General features: G+C 38.1%; 1 protein-coding gene across 7 annotated transcripts in view; it reads left to right on the top strand.

The window, feature by feature from the left end:
• LMO7 (LIM domain 7) overlaps positions 1–22,397 on the top strand; it is a 196,330-nt gene that overhangs the window by 156,189 nt on the left and 17,744 nt on the right. For 5 of the 7 annotated variants that reach the window (XM_054701383.1, XM_054701384.1, XM_054701382.1 and 2 more), the window contains 9 exons: positions 2,570–2,687; positions 4,038–4,180; positions 5,281–5,713; positions 8,521–8,823; positions 17,137–17,251; positions 18,200–18,361; positions 19,118–19,305; positions 20,233–20,293; positions 21,964–22,020. In XM_054701383.1, coding sequence (XP_054557358.1) covers positions 2,570–2,687; positions 4,038–4,180; positions 5,281–5,713; positions 8,521–8,823; positions 17,137–17,251; positions 18,200–18,361; positions 19,118–19,305; positions 20,233–20,293; positions 21,964–22,020 — 1,580 coding nt within the window. The remainder of the gene's footprint in view (positions 1–2,569; positions 2,688–4,037; positions 4,181–5,280; positions 5,714–8,520; positions 8,824–17,136; positions 17,252–18,199; positions 18,362–19,117; positions 19,306–20,232; positions 20,294–21,963; positions 22,021–22,397) is intronic. The other 2 variants (XM_037528915.2, XM_037528914.2) reach the window with 1 other exon arrangement.

Genomic DNA, 22,397 nt, shown 5'->3' with positions numbered 1-22,397 from the left:
ATCCAAGTGCTGAACATTATCTAGATCACTAATACATGTATGAGCACTGCCAGGGGCCAGACATTTACAGGCACAGATGGTACAGCAGCAAGCAAATCAGACCAAATTCCTGCTTGTCATAGAGGATGAGGCCGATGATAAGTAACTATGCCTTTCAGGTAGCAATAAATTCTATGGATAAGTGAGCTGGGAAAGGACATTTGCTGTTTCTCACAGGATGGGAAGCAAACACTGTGGTCATGCCTAAGCAGATGACTGGAAGTGAGCAGTGAGCCCTGCAGATATTTGAAAATCATTCCAGGCAGACTGAAGAGCAAGTGGGCAACAAGGGGTTGAGCATGAGCAAGGAAACCAGTTGACTGGAGCAGAGGGAGGAAGCGGAATGTGATGGGATGAATATTGAGAGTTACGGAGGGGTCAGGTAGTGTTGATGGACCTTGTAGGTCTTGGAAGAACCTGCTTTTAACTCATCAAAATAGGTGAAGAAACCAGTGGGTGCTGAGGAGAGGCCTGCTGTGATCAGAGTGTAATTTTGAAAAGGTCCCTCTGGCTGCTATGTTGAGAATATATTCTGGGCAGGAAGAAAGAGAAGCAGATGGATTCTTGTAACACCCAGGCAGGAGAGATGATGGATGGTATCTCCGTGGTTATGGTAGAGGTATGGAGGTGGTGAGCAGCAATTGTACATGCTAGATCTGTTTAGAAGTTTGAGTTACAGGGTTTACGGATGGGATCAGTTTTGTTATATGAGAGAGAAGAGAGAGAGAGAGAGAGAGAGAGAGAGAGAGAGAGAGAGAAACAGACAGACTTACTTCAAGATTTTTGGCCTAAAGTCTAGAAACATGGAGTTGACTTATATCATGATAAAGATGGGAGGTGACTGAGCAAGTTTTTGGTCTAGGACAAGTTTATGTTGCCAACTAGACTTCCAACTGGAGACTAAATAGGAAGTTGCATGTGCCCACACAGAGATTAGCAGGGCTGCTAAGGAGTGAGTGGCATTTAAAAGTGGGTATACATTGGTGAAGCACTTCAGAGTTGGAGGGAGCAATTGAGGAAAAACCTTCACTAGATTTCCGCCTGGGTAATGGCTTAAAAAGCTATTTTAAAACTCTAGGAAAGAGTTGACTGTGCTGTGATCTAGGGTGTTGGCAATAGAAATGGAAAAAAAAAGACACTAAGAGGACTTGATAACTAATTGAAGGTAGGGAGAGGCGAAGGTGAAAAATAGTTCTTAGGTTTCAAATGTGAATGATTGGAGGACAACTAACACCATTAACAGCTGCAAGAGGAAAAGCAGGTTTGAGAACAAAATTGAGTCTGGCTATATCAACAATAACCACGTGTTTCGTGAGTTAGTTTACAAAATTCTCTCTAGATGTTATTTCAGTTTTTCTTTTACAACAGAGGTACCTAAGGGATATCCATGCAGAAATGTTTATTCAACAAGAAATTTGTAATGAGTCAAACCAAGGACTGGTCCTAAGCTGCAGATTTTGGTGTCGTTTGCATAGATCTTATAATAGAATTATAATTCAATTCCTGTGTTAAATAAACGAAAGCATCTTTTCAAAGAAATGTGGCAATGACAAAACCTTGGAAGGTGAGGTTAAGGGGCTCAAGAAGGAGATTTCGAGTTGCTTATATTACTTACAAAGTAGAATTAGTTAAGTGAAATAAAATCAGAAGTGTATTATGGAAGATCTGTAGGAAGGAGCCTTTGGACACACCAGCTTCAAAAGTGCCCTCTCTATCTTTCTTACCTGCTCTGTAACATTCAGATCTGACAGCTCCCTTTCCGAGGAGTCCCCCCTTCTCCAGTTTTCACTATCCTCTTCTCTGTGCATATACACAGCAAAATGTACTGCATATTGACCCCCCCCACACACACACATTGGCCTATAGTCTAGTTTGAGTTCTTGGGGAGCTAATCCTCAGTACATATGTCTGACAGGGGTTACAGACATTGGAGACATGAAATCTGCCTTCATTTAAAAAAAGCAGGTCTGAAGGTTGTTATGTTATCACTGGCTATTGATACTACCTATGGGGTTGAGAACAAGCCCAGTGCAATGGCAGGTAGACCTTACAGTCCTTGAGAAGTAGCCGCCCATTTACTCATGGTATTGAATTTGAGGAGAAAATATCAGGTAATCATTAAATTATTTAATAAGTACCCAGAAAAGGCAGCCAAACCTTAAAAGATTATCTTTGAGGGACATGTAAAAATAAAGACAGATGATTCTAGTCTACTATTAGTTATTTCTTTCTAAAGTAGTCCTTTGATGCAGGGGCAACCTCAAATGTGAACATTGGTTACGGATTTCAGACATGTGCAGGGTTCACATAGCCATTTTCTGAAATAATTCACACCTGAGTGCTAGGCTTTTGTTTCTGCGTTTTGGAAAAACACCATTTATCTCTGTAGTGCTATTTCTTTGATATCACTGAAGTGTGTGGATAGTACAGCAGAAATTTAGATGGAATTTCCAAATATAAGTCCAACCTGTCAGTCTCCACCCCGAACCTGCTCATTGAGCCTCGGTTGCTATGGGTGTCTTTGTCGCAGGAGCAAGTCCATGAGCGATGTCAGTGCAGAGGATGAGCAGAACTTGCGTCAGCTGCGTTACGAGGAGATGCAGAAAATTAAATCGCAACTAAGAGAACAAGATCAGAAATGGCAGGATGTGAGTATTCTCTGGATTGGGGGCTGGCAAGACTGGGAAATTCTTGGCTTTTCTTAAAGTCAGTACACTGGAGATTTTTCTTACTATTACAGAATTCAGTTCTCTAGAAAATATCATTTTCTTGCTGAGATTTTTAAACCTTATTGGCCTGTTATACTATATTTTAATAACCACAGTGAAAAATGTAATTGAATATTTACTAGTGTTCTGTGAAGTTGCTTCCTTGTAAGACAGTTAATTTGTTTACTTGCTTGGTGGCTGAATTTTGAGTATGTGGCTGTGAAACTTTGCTCAAAGTTTAGGTAGAGTAGGGGGATAAGGGTTCCATTACAGAATTTGGCATCAGTAGGGAAAGATGAAAAGGGTTTTTAGCTCTAAATATTTGGGGAGAACAAGAAATATGACAGTGGCCCTGTCTACAGCCAAAGTATATAATTCCAACTTAAGTGTAGTGTGAGACCTTGGATAGGCTTCTGTTTGGACTGAAATGTCATTAGCAGTTCTTAGCATGGAATATCCATGTGTTGGAGATAGAGAAAAGTTTATACCATCCAGAATGTCTTATACTCTGGGTGTCAGAACCAGCTTAGTATGTTTAGTTGAAAGCTGTATTAGTTGACTGCCCTGGGGTCACCCAGCGAGATTAGACTTATGCTTCTTACGGGAAGTCTACCTGCTCTGAAGTCACAAACTCCAGTCCAGCCTTCCCTACCCAGGGTGGCATTGACCTCTCTGCCTCCAACCCCCATCTCCTGTGTGTTCCTATGCACCCATTGTTGAACTTTTATTTTCAAGTCTGTTCTTTACCTCCAGACTGAGAGTTCCTTGATGGGAGGAACCACAGTGAATGCTCTGTGTGGCTCCAGTCCCCTTGCCTCCAGGCTGGGGATTGAGCTTATGTTGGTTAAAATAAAGCATGAGTGAGCATCTTATACTTAACCGTTACAATCAAGTCTCAGTTTCAGCCTTACTAGTGAGACTGTTATTTTACATAACAGCCAGATGAGATGAAAATGAGAGATGAAAATGAATTTGAGACAGTCCCTGATCTTTCTGACCCGACAGCCAATTACCAGCATTTAGCATTCTCTGTGAAATGGGCAGTGAGGCAGGCACTTTCTGGGAAAACAAAATGGGGTCTATCTTACTAGGTCAGGTTTTTCGACAGACACATGAGATAAAGGCTTGGTACAGAAACGCTGGCTATAAAAAGCAAAATTAGGGCACCTTGGCATCAAGTTGGAGTGAATAGTTTCAGCTATGTAATGGGATACTCTGGCACGCTCACTCCTGGAAGGGGTGTGTAGAAATTCAGGTAGGCCCTGTGCTGATGTGATTTTCTTCCATCAGGACCTTGCAAAATGGAAAGACCGTCGAAAAAGCTACACTTCAGATCTGCAGAAGAAAAAAGAAGAGAGGGAAGAAATTGAAAAGCAGGCACTCGAGAAGTCTGAGCGGAGCTCTAAGACATTTAAGGAAATGCAGCAGGACAGGTAATTGGGCTGACTGCATCTCACGGTTGGAGACCACCTGGGTTAGAACTGTTTCGTGTAAGTGTAGTAGTGTGACAAAGTGTTTACTATATTAAACTCTCACCAAATTAGCAATGGAAGTTCCTGCATTTTGCTCTGTAGGGAAAAGCAAAGTATTACTGTAACAGTGACATGTATTAACAAAGAAATGAGTACTCAAAATAGGTGTGTATTATTTCCTCATTTTATATTGTATATTTATATGCAGATGTAAGTGCTATTGGCTATGTTTGGTGCAGAAAATAAGCCAGTTTTCCTCCTTTTAAAGTATGTTAAGGGATGGAGTGATCAAGTGTTACCAGCTCCCATTCTTAACTAAATTATCTGAAATACAATGTAAGGTTCTTTTTCATGTTTTCATGGTACAATTAAAACTATTTTAAAGGAAGTCTATCTAAATGTGAGTGATTATGCTTTTCATCACGCTATAACAAAATAAAGGTCAAATTTAAACATTACTGCAGAGCAACTGCTATGGGAAACCTTGGGGTATTTACAGGTTAGGAGAAGGCAAATATGATTTATGGATAATGTCACAAGGGAATGTGCTGTTAGGTGAAAAACAGAGCTCCTCTGTGGCCTGGAAGCCTATGGTAAACACAGTTCATTCACCTGAATGCAACACAGTTACTATTACTGAATGGTAGAGGTGAGGCTGTTCCACCAGCTTTTCCGTAAGTACTAATGGTGACAACAGTTAACAGTTATCTGGGAATTCTATCAAGCTCTATAAAATCATATACTGACTTGATCTTAATGGAAGCTTGACTCTCGTCTGAGCCTTGGTTTTTCATTTTTAATAAATTATTATAAATTAAAATAAAAAAAGAAAAAGAAATAATTATAAATTGTCTACAGTAGAAAAGCTCACAACACTGCCAAAGAATCCACATCTTGGTTAAAAATATCTTTATATTTGGTTAATACTTTATTGATTTGTGAAAACAGTATTTTTTTAAATTCCCAGTCCACTTTATGTTAATTATCAAAAGAACATCATTCTCTTCCCTGGTGTGTGTCAAGTATAACTGTGTGGTTCTGGTGCCTTTCTTTCTGCTAAGGGACTCCCGAAGTCAAATGTCAACGGTGATATCTAGGAGCAGAACATATTCTTGTGATGAGGTACTGACTGAAGAAATTCTTCCCCCTACGTTGACTATGTCAGAAACAAGTAACCAGAGTGAGAGAGTGGAAGAGGAAGAAACAAGTCATCCTACAGAAGTTCCTAAACCAGAGTCTTCAAGTTTTGCAAAAGGGGAGGACACTCTCAGAGCTGAAACTCAGCTTCCTTCTAAAAGTCCTGTGGAGGAACAACGCCCAGTCTCTTTGTCTTCTCAGCATTCCCTGAGCAAACAAATGGAGTCGACTCGAGTTTCAGCTTCTCTCCCCAGAAGTTACCAGAAAACTGATACAGCCAGGTTAACATCTGTGGTCACACCGAGACCTTTTGGCGCTCAGTCAAGGGGAATCTCATCACTCCCGAGATCCTACACGGTAAAAATGTCCCCAGTTCATTTAGTCTGTTTCAAGAACAAAAGTCAGTGAATTTATGTGGAGGTTTGAGTTATATACTTGATGGGTAAAATGTACATAATATATAGAAAACAATTCATTTTAGCCAATTTGATGTTTAAAATACAGCAATCATGCTTTCAGTTCAAGGAAGGTAGGGCTGATGCATTTTAGAAAATGAATAAAATGCAGTATGAGGTAGAATATTTTTTTAGTGTCATTTTGTCTCAAATGTAGTCTTTGTGAAGGATTAGGTTGACCAATATGAAATTACCAATAGTGAGTTGTTTTTGACCTATAGAAGAGCAATTTTATATGGTTCCACCTGAATATTTTCAGGTGTGTTGTGTAATTAACATTTTTCCTATTTCATACAAATTGAGATGTTTGGTCCTGGAAAGCTGGTGTATTAATTTTAATTATATAAAGTATTAGACAATATTACTGTATTAGTAGAATTTTGAGATCAATGCCCAAATTCCTTTTACCTCTGGCAATGTAGAATCCTAAAACCTAGAAGAAAAAAGGTCTGGTTAAAAATTCAAGGTGAAGGCCTCCCTGGTGGTGCAAGGGGTTAAATATTAGCACTATGAAGCTATCCACAGCCACTGCAGCACGAGTTTGATCCCTGTCCGGCCAGGGAGCAACCCACATGGCGAAGCAGACCTCTCTTGACTCGCCCACTGCTCCCCTCAGCAGTGTACTTCTGTCAATCTGCCTGTTCTGTTCCCCACTCTGTCTTTGGTGAATCCTCTCACACACACCCCTCCCCCACCGCCGCATCTCTGGCCGGTACCACAGCTCTTGTATGCAAAAATAAATAAATCTTTAAAAAAATAATAAAAAAAATTCAAGGTGAGAAAAATCTGCCTAAAGTAGCCAGAAAATTCCTAAAGTAAGTAAAATATAGACATACTTGACGACATAAATATCAAGTCTGTGACAGATATTATTAACCTAATCCACAATTCATAGATTCAGAAAAATATTAGTAAAATGTATTATAGGTATCAGATTAATATTCCTAAGATTTAAGGTGATCCTACAAATTGGTAAGGAAAATGTGAATAGAAAAATGGATATAGAAATGAAAAGCCAGTTCAAGGGAGAAGGAATTTAAATGACTGATAACGTAAAGCACACAGAAGCATGTTCAACCTCAGTGCACAAATGAGGTGTACAACATTTTACCCTTTGGATTGACAAAGATTGAAAACATTCAAAATACCTGATGTTGGCAAGGAGCCAAAGGAACAGCCATTTCTTTGACATTACGTTGGGGAGTGGATTGCTACAGGTTTTTTTTTTTTTTTTTGAGGTATATATGAGATATAAATTTATATAAATATATAAGATATATATGTGTATGTATATAAAACAGGTGTGTGTGTTGGTGTGTGTGTACACACATGTATCCATATTCTTTGGTCTATCTTTTTTTGTGGAGGTAATGTTGGTTCACAATACTATATATAATTTAGGGTTATAGATCCACACCTCTTCAGATATTTATTACCACACACCATGTTCACCAGCCCAAAGAAGCGCCAATAATCCTCTGTTTTAGTTGACTGGTCCCAGACCCGTTCTCCTTCCCCTCTGGAAGCCTTCATTCCACAGTCAGATGTCTAGGTTTGCTTTGATTTCATTTTGTCTGTTCTTTGTTTTGTTTCTTTATATTGCACAGAAGTGAAATCATTCAGTATTTGTCTTTCTCTTCTGACTTATTTTCTTGAGCACAATCCTCTCCAGTTCCATAGAATTTTTGCAAATAGCAAGAGTTCATCACCTTTTTTTTTTTTTTTTTAAGATTTATTTATACAAGCACTGGGTACAGTAAGAAGCGCAGGAGGGTGAGAGAATTCACCAGAGACAGAGCGGGGAACAGAACAGGCAGACTGACGAAGTACACTGCTGAGGGGAGCAGCGGGCGTGGCAGGAGAGGTCTGCGCGCCATGTGGGACCCTCACCGGTGGCCGGAGATCGAACCGGTGCTGCAGAGGCCGCGGGCAGCTTTGCAGCCCAGAGCTCAACCACTGCACCACCAGGGGAGGCCCAAGAGTTCATCTTCTTGATAGCGGAGTAGTGTTCCATTGTGTGTGTGTCCCACATCTTTTTTATCCACTCATCTGTCTTTGGTCACTTAGGTGGTTTTTCTCATTTGGCTGTTGTGAACAGTGCTGCAGTGACATAGGAGCGTGTATCTCTTTGAATTGTGTTTTTGCAGTTTTGAGGTGTATATCTAGGAGTGGAGTTGCTGGATCATATGGTAAATCTATTTTTAATATTTTGAGAAACATCTATACTGTTTCCGTAGGAGTTGGATCAGTCTACAGTTGACCTATGCTGGGAAAGGTATAGGAAGACTATTCCTTTTTCTCCACACTCTAACCGATGGGTGTTTCTGGTCTTTTTAATATGGGCCATTCTCGCAGGTGTGAGATGATATCTTTGTGATTTTGATCCAGCAAGTCTTCTTTTGGGGGAATATAGGTTATAGAAAATGTTCTGATCATAAAGAAACAGGGGTGTTGCCTGCAGTATTTTTGCATGTTACAGAAAGGTTTAAATACTATCAAGTACAATGTCTAATCAGTTAATTGTCAACATTCATGGTGTGGAGTGAAAGAATATGCTCCAAGCTTTTAGGGAGGTATGTTACTTTTATATCTTTAAAATACATATACATTTTAAAAAGAGAAGTGGGACTAGCAATACAAAGTTTAAAATGATATTTACTGTTTAGATGGATGAAGAATACAATGTTTAAAATGGTGTTTCCTATTTAGATGGATGATTCTTGGAAGTATAATGGAGATATAGAGAGCATTAAGAGAATTCAAAGCAGTTCGGTCAGCACCTCTATGCAAAAACCTGACCCCAGCCAGCAGGCTTCCAGCTTGGCCACGGACAGAGAGGCAGCAGAAGAGGATGTGAAGAGGGAACCTTCTCCTACACCTTCCTCCTCATCTCTCTCCCACGACCAAGCTGCCATTTCTAAAGCCACATTGTCCTCAACATCTGGCCTGGATTTGATGTCTGAGTCTGGAGCAGGAAGCAGCTCACCCCAGAGAGAGGTCTCACCATCACAGGTGAGTTTGAGATAGCTCTGTTTGCTTTTGAAAGCTGTAACTATTTAAATCTAGAAACCTTGTTTCTAACCTTCCAGGTATTAGTCTGGATGGTGATAATGTGTAAAATAATATTGTATCTCATTTTTAAACAGCTCTTGGAGGAAATAGTTCTCTTCCAATGTTGATCTTGCAGATGGAGATAATGCTTGTGATGTGTGTGTATTGAGACTTTTTGGACCAATCTTTTGGATTTGGCTGTTTTTTTCCTCTACTCCCTGTTTTGGTAGCTCTTGCTTTATACCAGTGCTCAGCAGTTCTTGATTTCAGGTGCAGGAGTCATGTGGGAAATTAGTATTAATTTTTAATTTTTCTATCCCTTCTTGTTTTTAACACAATGATGCTCATTTGAGGATTAATGGAAATACAGGATTAGAAAGCCAGTTTCATCGAGAGAATTAAGCACAAATGCCTAATTTAAGCATTCATGTTTAAAAAAATTATCTTTTTTGTATCTCTTTTAAAAAAAATCTTTAAAATTTTTCTCCCTCCACCAAACCACCTTTGCCCATAGTCCCATTTATTGATGTAGGGCTAACAATTAAATGAGCACTACAATCTGCTCTCTCTGCTGTCATGGAAATTAACTGACCATAAAGAGAAATTGGTCCATATCAGAGGTACAGTTCTCTAGGGGCATGGAAATCCTTTCTCATATCAACCTTCCTGTGACTTTTAATACTAACTTTACACTTTAGAATGTCAAGAATATTGTCCCACTCCTTGTCTCTTAATGGAAATATGATGCTTAGTTACAGTATCACCATTGTGTTCCTTAACTCTGAGAGTACAAAAAAACAAACAAACAAACAAAAAAAAAACCACACCACCACGAAGAATGACTGGGAGCATTTGTAGCCTTTTAAGAGAATTATTGGGTAATGAATGTTCTTTTACTGAATTTTGCATGTTGGCTAAAAAGTCATTGGTTGTCTAGGGAACAGAAAGTCTTTAGAAAAATCCTTGTTAAGCAATTAGTTGCACGAATCCCTTAGCATAGGTGAGTTTTCTTGCGTGGTTCTTTGGCTTAGTTAGCATCCTCTGGTGCTTGACTAGAGTGTATTTGTTTTCAAGGTACAATGTCAAGTGTATAACCTGACCTATATTATATTAATGAGTAACTGTGAAATGATTTGACATGGCATATTTATTCAGTATCCTCAGAGCTTAATTAGTGCAGTAAAGCTTTACAAGTTTAGAGTAAACTTTTTCTGATTATAAAGTACTATGTGCTTGTGAAAATTTAGAAATGGTAGGAAAGTATATATAATATCTCTCATAATCCCTTTATTTAGACATGATCTTTTTAACATTTCTTTCCATTTTTTTGCCATGCATGCTTACAAACATATATCAGAAAACAGCTTCTTCAGTTTTCTGAAATTTATACCTTTTTTTGTGTTATATCTAAAGAATTGGGAATATATAGCTAGCATATTAAGTTTCAGTAGGTGAGGACAATAGCCTATGTTATACTTGGAACACAAGGTATCAGTGAATGAACAATTAAAACATATGAAAGGTGTCTTGTTTTATGGACTTGTATGTTTGCCTTCACCTTTTCAAACGGCAAATCCAGCAAAACAGTATATTGTGTGCTAGTTGGTGGTAACTCCCTGGGGGTGGCAGCTGACGTAGCTGTAACCTTGGATTAAGTAAAAGAGGCTAAGTGTGGTGTGGGGTGTGTTCCAGGTTATTGCAGTTCAGAGGAACCTGAATTAGCATGACATAGTTTCAGTTTCATCATTCATAGATTTAATGCTTCTTTGCCACCAAACTTAAAATAATATTCACCAAGCCAAATAAGACTTTATTTGGCAAGTGGAGTCATTGGCATTCTTGAACAGAAGTGCATGTCATTGTGACTTGCCTATTCCAGAGAGCTTGGCATGTTTACTTCTACAGAATGAGGACGGGAGCTGGGTGTCCTGCCCTCATTGCTGAGGAGCTTGCTGACTGGGGAAGAGGGATGTGAGTGCACAAAATAGCTGATGAAGCATAAATCAAGGCCATATGCAAACTCCTCCGAACTCTTGGATGAACTCAAAAATTGTAGTTTACAGAACAGAAAACTTTTTCTCTGGCCATGTCCTTTCATTTCTTCCTCCAGAATCTCCCTTGGTGATGATCTCTCCCATATGTGCTTCCACTCCCCCAATTCAATCCCTTTCTCCATCAATGCAGGCGTTTCATAAATGGTCACATGTATTTGTACATTCTACACAGACCTGGCATCAGATTAAATTGCCTGATGCCGGGCTGGACTCATAATTTCTCTGCTCCAAAGCCTCCAGTGGCACACTTTGATCTGTTGAATGAAGGAAAGCATTCAGGGGTGTACTGAAACCACTTGGGGCTTGTCCCAAACCCCCTTTGTAATTGTCTGAGGGTTTACCATGTGAAAACCAGGCTTCCTAGAGTATTGACTTTGTTCATTCTCAGTGACCCTGTTACATTAGCAGAAAGCTTGCTCTTTCTCTTTTATGGTTGCAAAAATGGAGGCATGGAGCAGTTATGTTATTTTTCCAAATCCATACAGGATTTGACTCTAGCAGTCTGGCTCCTCACTCTGCTCGGGTAAGAGAAGAGAAATAGATGTTTCAGCCATAAGACTGCTGGTTTTTCTGGAAAACAGCCTATATATTTGTTCTTGTTATTGCCTGATTGAAAAAATGTTCTCTTCACCCATCTGTCTTTTTATCTCCTCCTGCTTTTTGGAACTGAACTTTTTACGCTTGAAAGTTTCACTTGATGATTTTTTCCATGTTCCATATGTTCAAATGAAATATTTCCCCCCAGTGGACTTCTTTACATCCTCCAAGGTCTTTGTACATAGTTGGCACTTGAGTACTTGCTGACTTGAGTTGTTTTTAAGGCCTTGATTACTAAAGAATGAACTTGATCCAGCAGGTAATTTAGGTCCTTATAGGTCCCTTGATGTGGGAAAATGTTTAAGATTGAGGGATGTTTTAAGAAGGTCAACTGTGATGTTACATAGAGTTGTTTTTAAGGAAGTAAAGTTTGGGGTGGGGAACACAGAGCCAGGCTGGAGACCTGTCTCAGAACTGCGATAAGGTGCTACATGCCGTAGAGAAGGAAAGGCGTAATGAATGCAAACTTAATATGAACTCATTTCAGATGCACCCCAGGCATGTCATTCCCCTTCCCACTGTGGACAGAGCTTCACTCCTCCCCATTTTCTTTCTTCCCTTATTCTCTCGAGGTATTTGTTCCTCCTTTGCTTAACTTACTTGCCAGTTCAGGCTGTCAGAGCAATTCTGGGGTGACCCCAAGCAAGCGATTGTGACTCCCTGAGTCCTTCACCTCCTCCATCTGCCTCACCCATGTGGCTCTCATGACTTACCTCTGGCTGGTTCTTGCTCTGTAGTTTTCTTTCTTTCTTTTTTTTTTTTTTCTGTCCTGTCAGAGCCTTTCTCAAACCTTAGCCAGGTCCATATTTCTGTACCTTTGCCCCAGGTTTTTAAAAGCAGATCCCAGAAGTAGGATGACATACATGACAGGAAAGAAGGTTTTCCCGTGTCCACTTCCTCATGCCCAAGTCTAGGAGTGTGCCTCTTTAAACCCCCAGGCTGACCAGCAGCCCATGCGTTTTACTTGTCACCTTCACTGCCCCTCCTCTCTGTGAGGGTGGGAGCAAGCTTGCGTTCTCCGCTAGCACAGTTCCTGGATCTGTTTGTGGAACGCTGACTAAGTTCTATTAGCCTTAGATCTAAGTAGATGTGAGTTAAATAGGATTTTCTTCAGTTGCTCTGGAAACTGCTTAGCTTGCATCTATACCATGTATAATGTTGTTTCCATGGGAAAAGGGAGGTAATTACTGGGCATCAACCATGTTCCTTGGCACCTTTGAAATGCTTCACTTAATCCTCTCAATAACCTTGCAAAGTAGGTGGTATTATTCCCACTATTACCAAGGAAAAATTTGAGACTTGAAAGTTATATAATTTGCCCCAGGCTGGTTAAATGCTGAGGCCACAATTGCAATTTCTCTAACCCTAATTTTTTTTGAAATAAGACATGCTCAGAATTGAGAGCTGCCTTATAGTTAAAACACCAGATGTTGACTTATTCTAAGTTTGCTGTGTCTTTTGAATTTTAGGCCAATGGGGATGGAAATACATTCTTGTTCATAAAGATAAAACCATTCTTAAAATTATTTCATTGAAAGCTATATATTTACTGATACATAACAGAACTGAATCTATTTCTGAAATGTAGTTTGACAGCTTTCCCATAGGCAGGGAGGCAGGAAGGAGCTACCCACAACTTTAAAACAGGGTGTGGTGTAATAATCAGCATGTTCTGTAGTAAAGTTCTGGCAGCTGTGTGGTAGATGGTGGTAAAAAAGTGTAGGAGGCCTGAGAGTGAATTCAGAGGTGACTGGAGTGGTTTAGAGAGACTGTAGCCTAAACTAAGGTGATATGATAGCCTGAAAGGGGATGGAAAGGCAGGTGATTTAGGATGGAATTCTGGATTTCGGACTTGGAAACACTTTACTAATGCATTTTTGTGTGTGGAGAGTGGGTTGGGGAACAGCTAGAGGAAGAAAGGAATAGGGTACCTGGTGTTTCTAGTTGGGCATCTGGTTAAATCATGATGTAATTAACCAATATATGAAAACAAGAGGTGGAGGAGCAGGTTTGGGGCAAGATAATGAATTTAATTTTAGATACATTGGAGTTAGTGGTTGAAGACAAAGTAGTAAATGAGGTCACTCAGGAAAGCATGTAGTCAAAAAGAAGGGGTGCTCACCAGAGGAAAGTAATAATGAAGAGAGCACAGAAAGAAGAAGAACACGCTAATGAAATGGAGGAGTGGCTGGAGAGGGGAGGAAGGAGGGAAAGGCACGAGAAAGTGGGAGAATGAATGACGGACTTGAGGAGATGACCGTCAGCCTGCCTCATGTGCTCATCACAGAAGCTGGAAATAAAAAAAAGGACACTAAAGGATCATGTGCAAAAATCAAAGATATACTTCCTGTTACTTATGACTTTACAGGATGAGTTTTCTTTTAGCATTTTAGTTAACTTTATCAACTTAAATAGGCACCCTTTAAGGAAAAACATTTACATAATTGAAAAACTTGAGAATACCTAGTGCTTAAGATGGACTGTTTTCATTCATTCTCATTTGTAGTGACTGAGAATCTTATGAGTTAAGATCAGTTCTCATAAAAATAAGTCTTACCATTGCTAGTGCAGGTCATGATGTTCTTGTTTAAAAATCACAACCTGTAGTGTGTACATCGTTGAAATCATACCTAATTTGAAGGGAAATATTATTTTAAATGCTTATAGTTACCAATATTTTCTTTCCTGGCATAGCTGATACCACTGGGATAATTCTTTTATCAGTCATCAAGAATCTAGGTCTCCCCCTCCGCCAATTTTCTGATTCTATTCCGTTAAAAAGCCAATTACCCCATTTTCTCCAGAAGCATAGAGCCTTTGTAGACTACTCAGGTGGTATGGACCTTGAAGAGATACAGAAGGAAGTAAGAATTATAACTGAAATCATAATTGAATAGTTTATCCTTAAATATGATTATAGATAGGTTTCCCTATCTACAGGGATTCCACTGAGATGCCTGAGGGAGGGCCATAGAGGGAGGGCACAATCTTGAAGCTATAGCCACCTACTTTAATCTCTTTTATATGCTGCTTTGGGAAGGAGGTGCTTTGCATGTGAATTTCATTGGGTTTGAAAAAAACTGAAAAGCATTTTTGGGAGAGAGAAAGTTCTCGCAGACTCAATGACATCTCGGCAGTTGACATCAGTGGACTCATAACTGCCTGCAAGTTTCCCTCCTCCTTGTCTGTGGGCAGCCCCAGGGTCAGGTCAGTTGGCCAGGCTACTTAACTCTTCCAGAGAGGAGGTTGTCTGCCTTCTTATCTAATTTCTCTATGTCCAAAGGAAGAACAGCCTTCCGTGGGACAATTCTGGATGAATCAAAATGTGAGACTCTTCCATTTATGACTTAAATGCATTCTCTCCTATCCTGTATTTATTATAAAGGATAATGTTCACTTGCTGTCTCCCACAGAGTATTCTTTATGTAGTATGAGGCTATTAAAACTCCTTCCTTTTATTTATTCAAGAGAAAACAATCTCACTTCGTGTTTTGAATAGCTAACCCATTTTTGGTCTCTCTGCCCTCATTAGCAATAGATTTTGCATTTTAAGATAGATTTTTTTTTCTGTTGGATGGGGGATAAGAGTGGTGAAGATAACCACTTATTTTCATTGAGTCATTTCTAATTTAAGTGTTTGGTGGTTTTGGTTAAGGAATAGAACTAACCAGTCATTTTTTCTATTCATAGCAGAGTTTATTATGTTCTGGAGATTGTTGTTGAGCAGGCTGGTTATTAATGTGTTCTCACTACCTGTATCTGGGTTTCCTGTGTTTAAACTGCCTTGTCAGTTTTCTGATGGACACTATTCTATATTGTTAGCTACATTTTTTTTCTTGAAAAACCAAACAAATTCATGCTCACCATTGAGCAGTCAATTCTTTCTTTTTTTTTTTTAAGATTTATTTATGCATACAAGAGCTGGGGTACAGGCCAGAGGTGTGGGGGGTGAGAGGATTCACCAGAGACAGAGTGGAGAACAGAACAGGCCGATTGACCAAAGTACACTGCTGAGGGGAGCAGCTGGCGAGACAGGAGAGGTCTGCTGCACCATGTGTATAGCTCCCTGGCTGGCTGGGGATCGAACTCGGGCTGCAGAGACTGTGGATAGCTTCACAGTGCTGTGCTTAACCCCTTGCCCCACCAGGGAAGCCATCAGTTATTTCTTTAGATAACAGGCCACCTCTGTTTCCCAAAGTGCGAAGCACTGTGTCTTACTGGAGTAGCCAGGCAACAAAGGCAAGTTGTCTAAATGAATAAGTGAATAATTTTGTTTAACAGTCTCTTCTGATTTTTGTGTAATGTCACAGTTTCTATCAGAATATTTTCACTTAGATTTTAAACTTGGAAAAACTTAGGTATAAAGTTTTTACAAATTGCCCAGTTGGCCCTAGGTTTGGGATTTAACTTACAAATGAAAGTGGAGAAGTTGTAGGTCTTTTTCTGGAAAATAAAATGACTTTTAGATAATTTTTTTTTAAAAAAAAACCAGTTCACTCTGCATTCTTCATGATTATGAATCAAAGAATTAAAACACTAGTCTGGGAAACTCCTTTACGTTAAAATGCTGCTTACCCTAAACATAAGTTATGGAAGATAATTAAAATGTTCACAGACATACAAAACAGGGGATGTGGGGAAGAGCAGAAGGGACTATGGTGATGGTTAACAGGTGATGTGGCGGAAGATTTATTGGAATCTATTCATTTATTGCACAAAAATGTATATAACAGTGTAAAAAATAAATAAAAATTGCAAAAAAATGTTCACAGACATATGCTGTAAAACTTAAAACACATATTGGAAAATGGTTTTAAAATGTCTGTAAAACTGAATTTGTTGCCGTGTAGCTTAGTGAGGAGATGGCAGCAGAGTTCTGTCCATTGTCCGGGAGGCTTTGTTTGTGGATCCTTGATGTTGCTTCAAGGAAGTAGTTGTGTCTCAGGAGGGACCTCTTGGCTCCTTACAGGGGTTCTTCAGGGATGACATAGTTCTACATTGTGAAGCTTGTTAGCAGCTCTGCCTTTCCCACGAGGTCATCACTCGTCAATGGAGCCAGCAAAAGTGGCTGGTCAACATTTGATGCCCATTGAAGGCAGTGCCAGTCCTAGATGACCCTGCTGGCAGCTGGGTTTGTGTCCATGAACTTGAGAATTCAGAGAAATCTGTTAAATAATGTAGCTTTTTTGACAAATAGGGCTGCATTTTATTGTTATTTATATTGAAGTGGCATTGCATTCTAACATTATATAAATTTCAGGTATTTCAAAAAATGGTTTAATTACTCACTTTCATCCTAAGCAATAAAAAAGGCCTGTAAATTAGACCCTCTTGTGTAGCGCAAAACCCTAAACTTTATCAGTGGCCAACTGTGTGATAGTACTAATGTGAAGAAAAACATCTGTTGGCTTACAGCTACCTTATTATAGCATAAAAATAATCAATGTGGTGATTTTTATGTAAATGAGTTTTTCCAAACACAAGGGAACAAGAATGAAGTTGCTGGTTTATCGTGTAATAATTCAAGGGTGCCTTGCATGCAGCCCCCCTTCTTTCATGGATAGACTTTCCTCCATGTGGCTGCCAGAGACACCTGATCCCACCGTTTCGTGTTTGTTTCCAGGATCAGTTCAGTGATATGAGAATCAGCATAAACCAGACACCTGGGAACAGTGTTGACTTTGGGTTTACAGTAAGATGGGATTTTTCCGGCATCTTCGTAGCATCCGTCCAAGCAGGTAAATCATGGAACTTTCTTCTGTTTTGTTAGCCTATGCTGGGTAATCCCCCCTACAGGCCTGAAATTAGTTTATTTGAAATTAGATGACAAATGCAGCAGTTAGTGAGAGGAGATGCATTCTCTTCTCTGAATTAATATTTGAGGTTACAAAGTATATATTGTTTGTTCTCCTTTGCCTGATTAATTTTTTTTGAAGAGTCTTAGTTTTGTGACTTTCATAGAATTCATTTGTCAAAAGCTTCAGCTGAGTATTTGGAAATGCTAGCAAATAGCTCGTAATAGAAGATTGTGAAAAAACTTTCCATGGTCAGTTGTTTATGATATACATGTTGTCTAATAAATGGAAGTTCTGTTGTATCTTTTGTATCTGTTACCCATGAAGTCCTCAGGATGCTTTTGGATACTTGGAGAAGAATTCCACTAACCCGCCCCCCCACCAGGCTTATCATATCAAGTCAAGGTCAAAAACTCAGCAAAATGTCACCATAAGGCTGCAAATTAAAATGAAATCTATCGTATTTAAGAGGATTTCCTCCTTTATGTATTTTAGCTATGTAAAATTGGATGCTAACTGGTTATTTCTTTGAAATTTCCAAACTGCTGTGTCTGGAGTAACCCTGTTTTCTTCTCCATTTCAGAGTGCATTTAGATTTGAATTTCAATGGAAGTGCCATATATTTCACATTTCTTTCTTTTAAAAATGAACTATCTTTGTATTTAGTAGGTTAATAAATTTTAAATGTCCATGAAGATACATACTGTAGAATAAAAATTGCCTTTGGTGTTTTCTGTGTTGTTGATGCTCAAATATTTGATAACAAAGATTTCATGACCCTCTCCATATGAGATGGTTCATTTCACATATTAAGAAGTCCCTTTTCTTAAGCTATGACTAGTAGAACATTTGGGCTTAAAACATTTGTTTCATTTATTTTGCTCCATTTAGGTAGCCCAGCAGAATTTTCTCAGCTACAGGTAGATGATGAAATTATTGCTATTAACAACACCAAGTTTTCATATAAGGACACAAAAGAGTGGGAAGAAACCATGGCTAATGCTCAAGAAACTGGAAACCTAGTAATGGATATCAGACGCCATGGAAAGTCTGGTGAGTCGTCTTCACCACTGTGTCTGGCTTTCTAAATTGGGAACTGGTCTTTGGCAGGTGGTTATAACAGCTTGCTTCAATAACTTTCTTTTCAGTTTGTTTTTTGGCTTAAAATGTTTTGTGGTTATGTTGAGATAAATCTTGAGTGATATTTCCTTGGCTATTCTGTCTGAAAACTTTTCACTAGCAAATTTACTGAATTTTGCATTTATTGACTGATTTATATGCTAAACTGACTTTGAATGCAAATATCAACTGCAGGTAGTTGTAATTGTATCTGCACTTGGGAGTCATAAAATAATGTCAGGTATTAAAAATTGCACTGATTTAAATTTCCCTATGGCACCCTCACTTTGCTGTTGTAAGAGAGAATGTGGTAGAGCATATTCCTATTTATTCTCACTGAAATTTCAGTATTCATTCCATGATTGTTTTGTAGTTACTGAGGTTTGATGCTAAAGGGCATTAAACCCCCTCAGGCCTACCAACTTTGGATGTCAGAATAGAATATCTAGTCCTGGTTTGCAGAAATATTCAGCAGATTTGCTAGTCTTTTCATCACTAACATCCTCTAACCCAGTGTTTTTGGAAGGTGGTCTTTGGCTAAAGGCCTACACTCTCAACTTCTTTCATGTACCATGTGATTTGTTTGTCTGTCTTGCTTGTGTGTATTTTATATATGTGCAGCCAGTAACTTTTTTATTTCCACTTCAACATTTATGTGTGCTCATTTCTTGATCTTCATATGCCAATCAGACTGGGCCAAAGACCAACCTTCCCTGCCATTTACACGGCATAAAACCCTCAATCTCACCAGTATGGCTACCAAAATTATAGGTTCACCTGAAACAAAGTGGATTGATACAACTTCTGGAATTTACAACTCCAGCAAGTCTTCCAGTCTGTCAATTTCAACTGATTTCTCAGAAAGCCTTCAGAATTCAGTAAGTAATTTGAGAAATGGGAATATTTGTGTAGAGCAAATTTGTGTGTGTGTGTGGGAGAATTTCATTTGAGCAATTTTGATGCTACTTTAAAGTAATAATTGAAGAAGGTAACAAAGCAATAAGTAAAATGTATATTTTTGAAAATTATAAGGCATTCATCATTAATTATTAGGGTAATAGTAAATTATAGAATGGAATCGAAAGATTCCATGATGTTTCTTATCAATCTTTTATCACTATGCTCATCTCTCAGGTCTTTGTGAATGTGAAATAGTAATTATATAAAATTACTCACTATAACTTTTCTATGCTTTCTTTAGTCTTGACGAAAGGTAAAATAAGCATAGTAATTTTGTGCAATTTAAAACCTCATGAAGCATTTTTAGTTCTTGTGTAGGTGATTTGGATAGGTAGAATTGGATATGTGGTTAAGAGATAGTTACATTAATTGATTAAAAATAATTATAGTGTAATTATCCACAGTATCAAAGTAATAATTAAATTTAAATTTTCAAATATGTTTGTATTGATTCTTTAGATATAATTGTTGTTATCCTATGAAATTCCCTTTTATCTAATAAGGAGATCCTGCTACATTATGTAAAAAACTTTAAATGTTAGAGAATCCTGTATGACTGTTGCTTATTCATAAATGAATCAAGTGGACTAATGCTTATTTGACCATTGTATTTCTTGCAAAATTGATGATTAAACTTAAAAGCTATCCATGCTTGTGGCATTCTTCCACAAATGTTAAAGGATAATGAAAAAAATTCATTTCATTTACATATAAAAGATAGTAAGGAGTCCATTAACATCCTGAAAAACTCATCTTAAGGTATTTTCACTTAATGGGGGATGCATCATGTAAACTCAGGTCCAATTAGAGCTAATGTTGTTAACTTGCATTTTTATCCATTCCAGAATCCTGAATCCAAAGAAATCAATGGTATTTGTGATGAAAGCAGTACTTTTGACTCAAAAGGTAATCATCACCCTTAATTTACATTCAACTTATGTAATGTACATTTATAGCAGATAAAAAGTAGTAGCACTCAATTTCTTCTGTTGTAAGAATTAGTATCTATGGGTGAAAGAAAAACTGACCCACTGCAAGTTGAAACTAAAAGGCTAGCACACAGCTCCAGTTGCAGCCTGGTGGAAGGGCATTTGGTTCCTGTGTTAGATAGTTCAGGAACTGCAAACAAAGCATTGGCAGCTTGTCTGGGAGCAATGTGTGTCGTGTCTATGTGTCTAAGCCAAATATGAAAGACTGGTTTCCCTGAGGCTTCAGCATTCTGGCTATAGTAGGTTGGCAATGGAAGTCTTAGTTAAATATGAAACATTGAATAAAGTTTCCCTTTTCCCCTTGATTGTTGTGAAAGGAACAAACTTGGGAGCAGCTGGTATTAATAGGGAAATGCCAGTACCAGTTGTTAGCAAAACTACCTGTTTGTAATAAAAACACAGGCAGCATATCTAGAGAAATTTCATGTGAAGGGTTATCACTCTTCTCCTCTTGTTTGTCATAAATAATTGAGTTACCATCTGCTGTGTGTGAATACTTAAAGACCTGGTACACAGAGGCAGGGAAAGAACTGAAAGAAGATGAAACTGCTTTCACCCTGAAACTTTACTGTGTGTCATGGTTTGGTGGCTTTGAATCAGGATTTGCCCATTCCTAATAAATTATATCACAAAGCCAAACCAAGTTTATAGCTTTCTCATCCTTTATCTTTGCATTTGGTTTCTGATAGTTGGAAGTGACTCCATTTTAATTGTTTTATATTGCATTACTTATCAGTGGAGTTTTATCTCAAGAGTTTTCTTTATCAAAGGATTTTTTCTTCATCACATCCGGGTCCTGTTCTGCTGGTGACTCAGAGCAAACTGATAAAGACAGCTCACTCCTTTGTGACTATGAGACTATATGCAGGCCCTGTCATTTGAGGGTTTCAATTAGATAAGTAAGCATCAACTAGTATCAAGTTGTTAAATTTCTACAGCTTATGAATTAAACTGAATATAACAATCATATGTCATAATCTTATGACATCTGTGGAAGTACATTTCTGACTTTATTCTATTTGTTTTACTTTAAGTTAGTGACTAAGATCTTGAAACTAGAACAAAATATTCTAGTTAGAAGGATATTTTAATTTAACAATTGTTTTTATTTTATCTTCCCCAGGGTATTCATCTTCCTTGTATTCTTCCATATTATTTTTCAGTTCTTTTTTTTTTTAACTCCTCAATAGTGCAAAAACTTAATTATGACCAATTCTTGTGTTAGAAGACTTGGGGTTGATTAGCCTAAGCAAAAATATTAATTTCCATTTTCCTAGATCTGTGCAGTCTAGCACAAAGATGGTATTTTGGCTTCTTTGAAACTATGATGTTATATGCTAAAATTTATTAGTATAAGATGAGTGTTAGTTTCATTTACTAATTTGAATGTATTACAGAATACTAAAATATGTGTTTTGTGCATCAAAATAAACCTTATCTTCTAAAGCTATCTGTTTTTGCCATTTAAAAAATAATATTGCTACAGAATGGAAAAGTTTTTTTTTTTTTTTTAGTATTAAGTTTTCTAGTGATGAGAGGTTAAAATGGATAACATGGTATTGATTTTTTTTTGTATTTTTCAAATAGCATCTGAACCTATTTCTTTGAAAAACTTAAAAAGGCGATCACAATTTTTTGAACAAGGTAAACCACGAAGCTAACAACTCATACACTTTCATAGAACTGTTCCCACTCTCATTTCCTTGCTGATAGTCTGTATTCCTGACCACTGAGTCTCTTCAATTTGCTGTCGTTATGACCAAACAACATAACCCATTTCCATTCTTTTCCTAGGGTCATCAGGCTTTTCTTACAGTTCATGGGTCTACCTCTGTGGTAATGGGTCTTTGTGTGTCCTTTTTATAGCGCTGAAGTTTTTTTCTTTTAATTAAAAAAATTGAGATGCTGTTAAATACACACATCTTTCCACTGGGTGACAGTAAAAAAATGATGATTTTCATTTAAGCCTTAACTGCTTCCTACAAATTGCATAATACTAGATTACACCAACATGCAATTGG

The sequence above is a fragment of the Talpa occidentalis genome, unplaced genomic scaffold, assembly GCF_014898055.3.
Source record: "Talpa occidentalis isolate TD23 unplaced genomic scaffold, MPIMG_talOcc4v2.1 talOcc4.5, whole genome shotgun sequence".
Lineage (NCBI taxonomy): Eukaryota > Metazoa > Chordata > Mammalia > Eulipotyphla > Talpidae > Talpa > Talpa occidentalis.
This window is presented reverse-complemented; position numbering and strand designations above follow the sequence as displayed.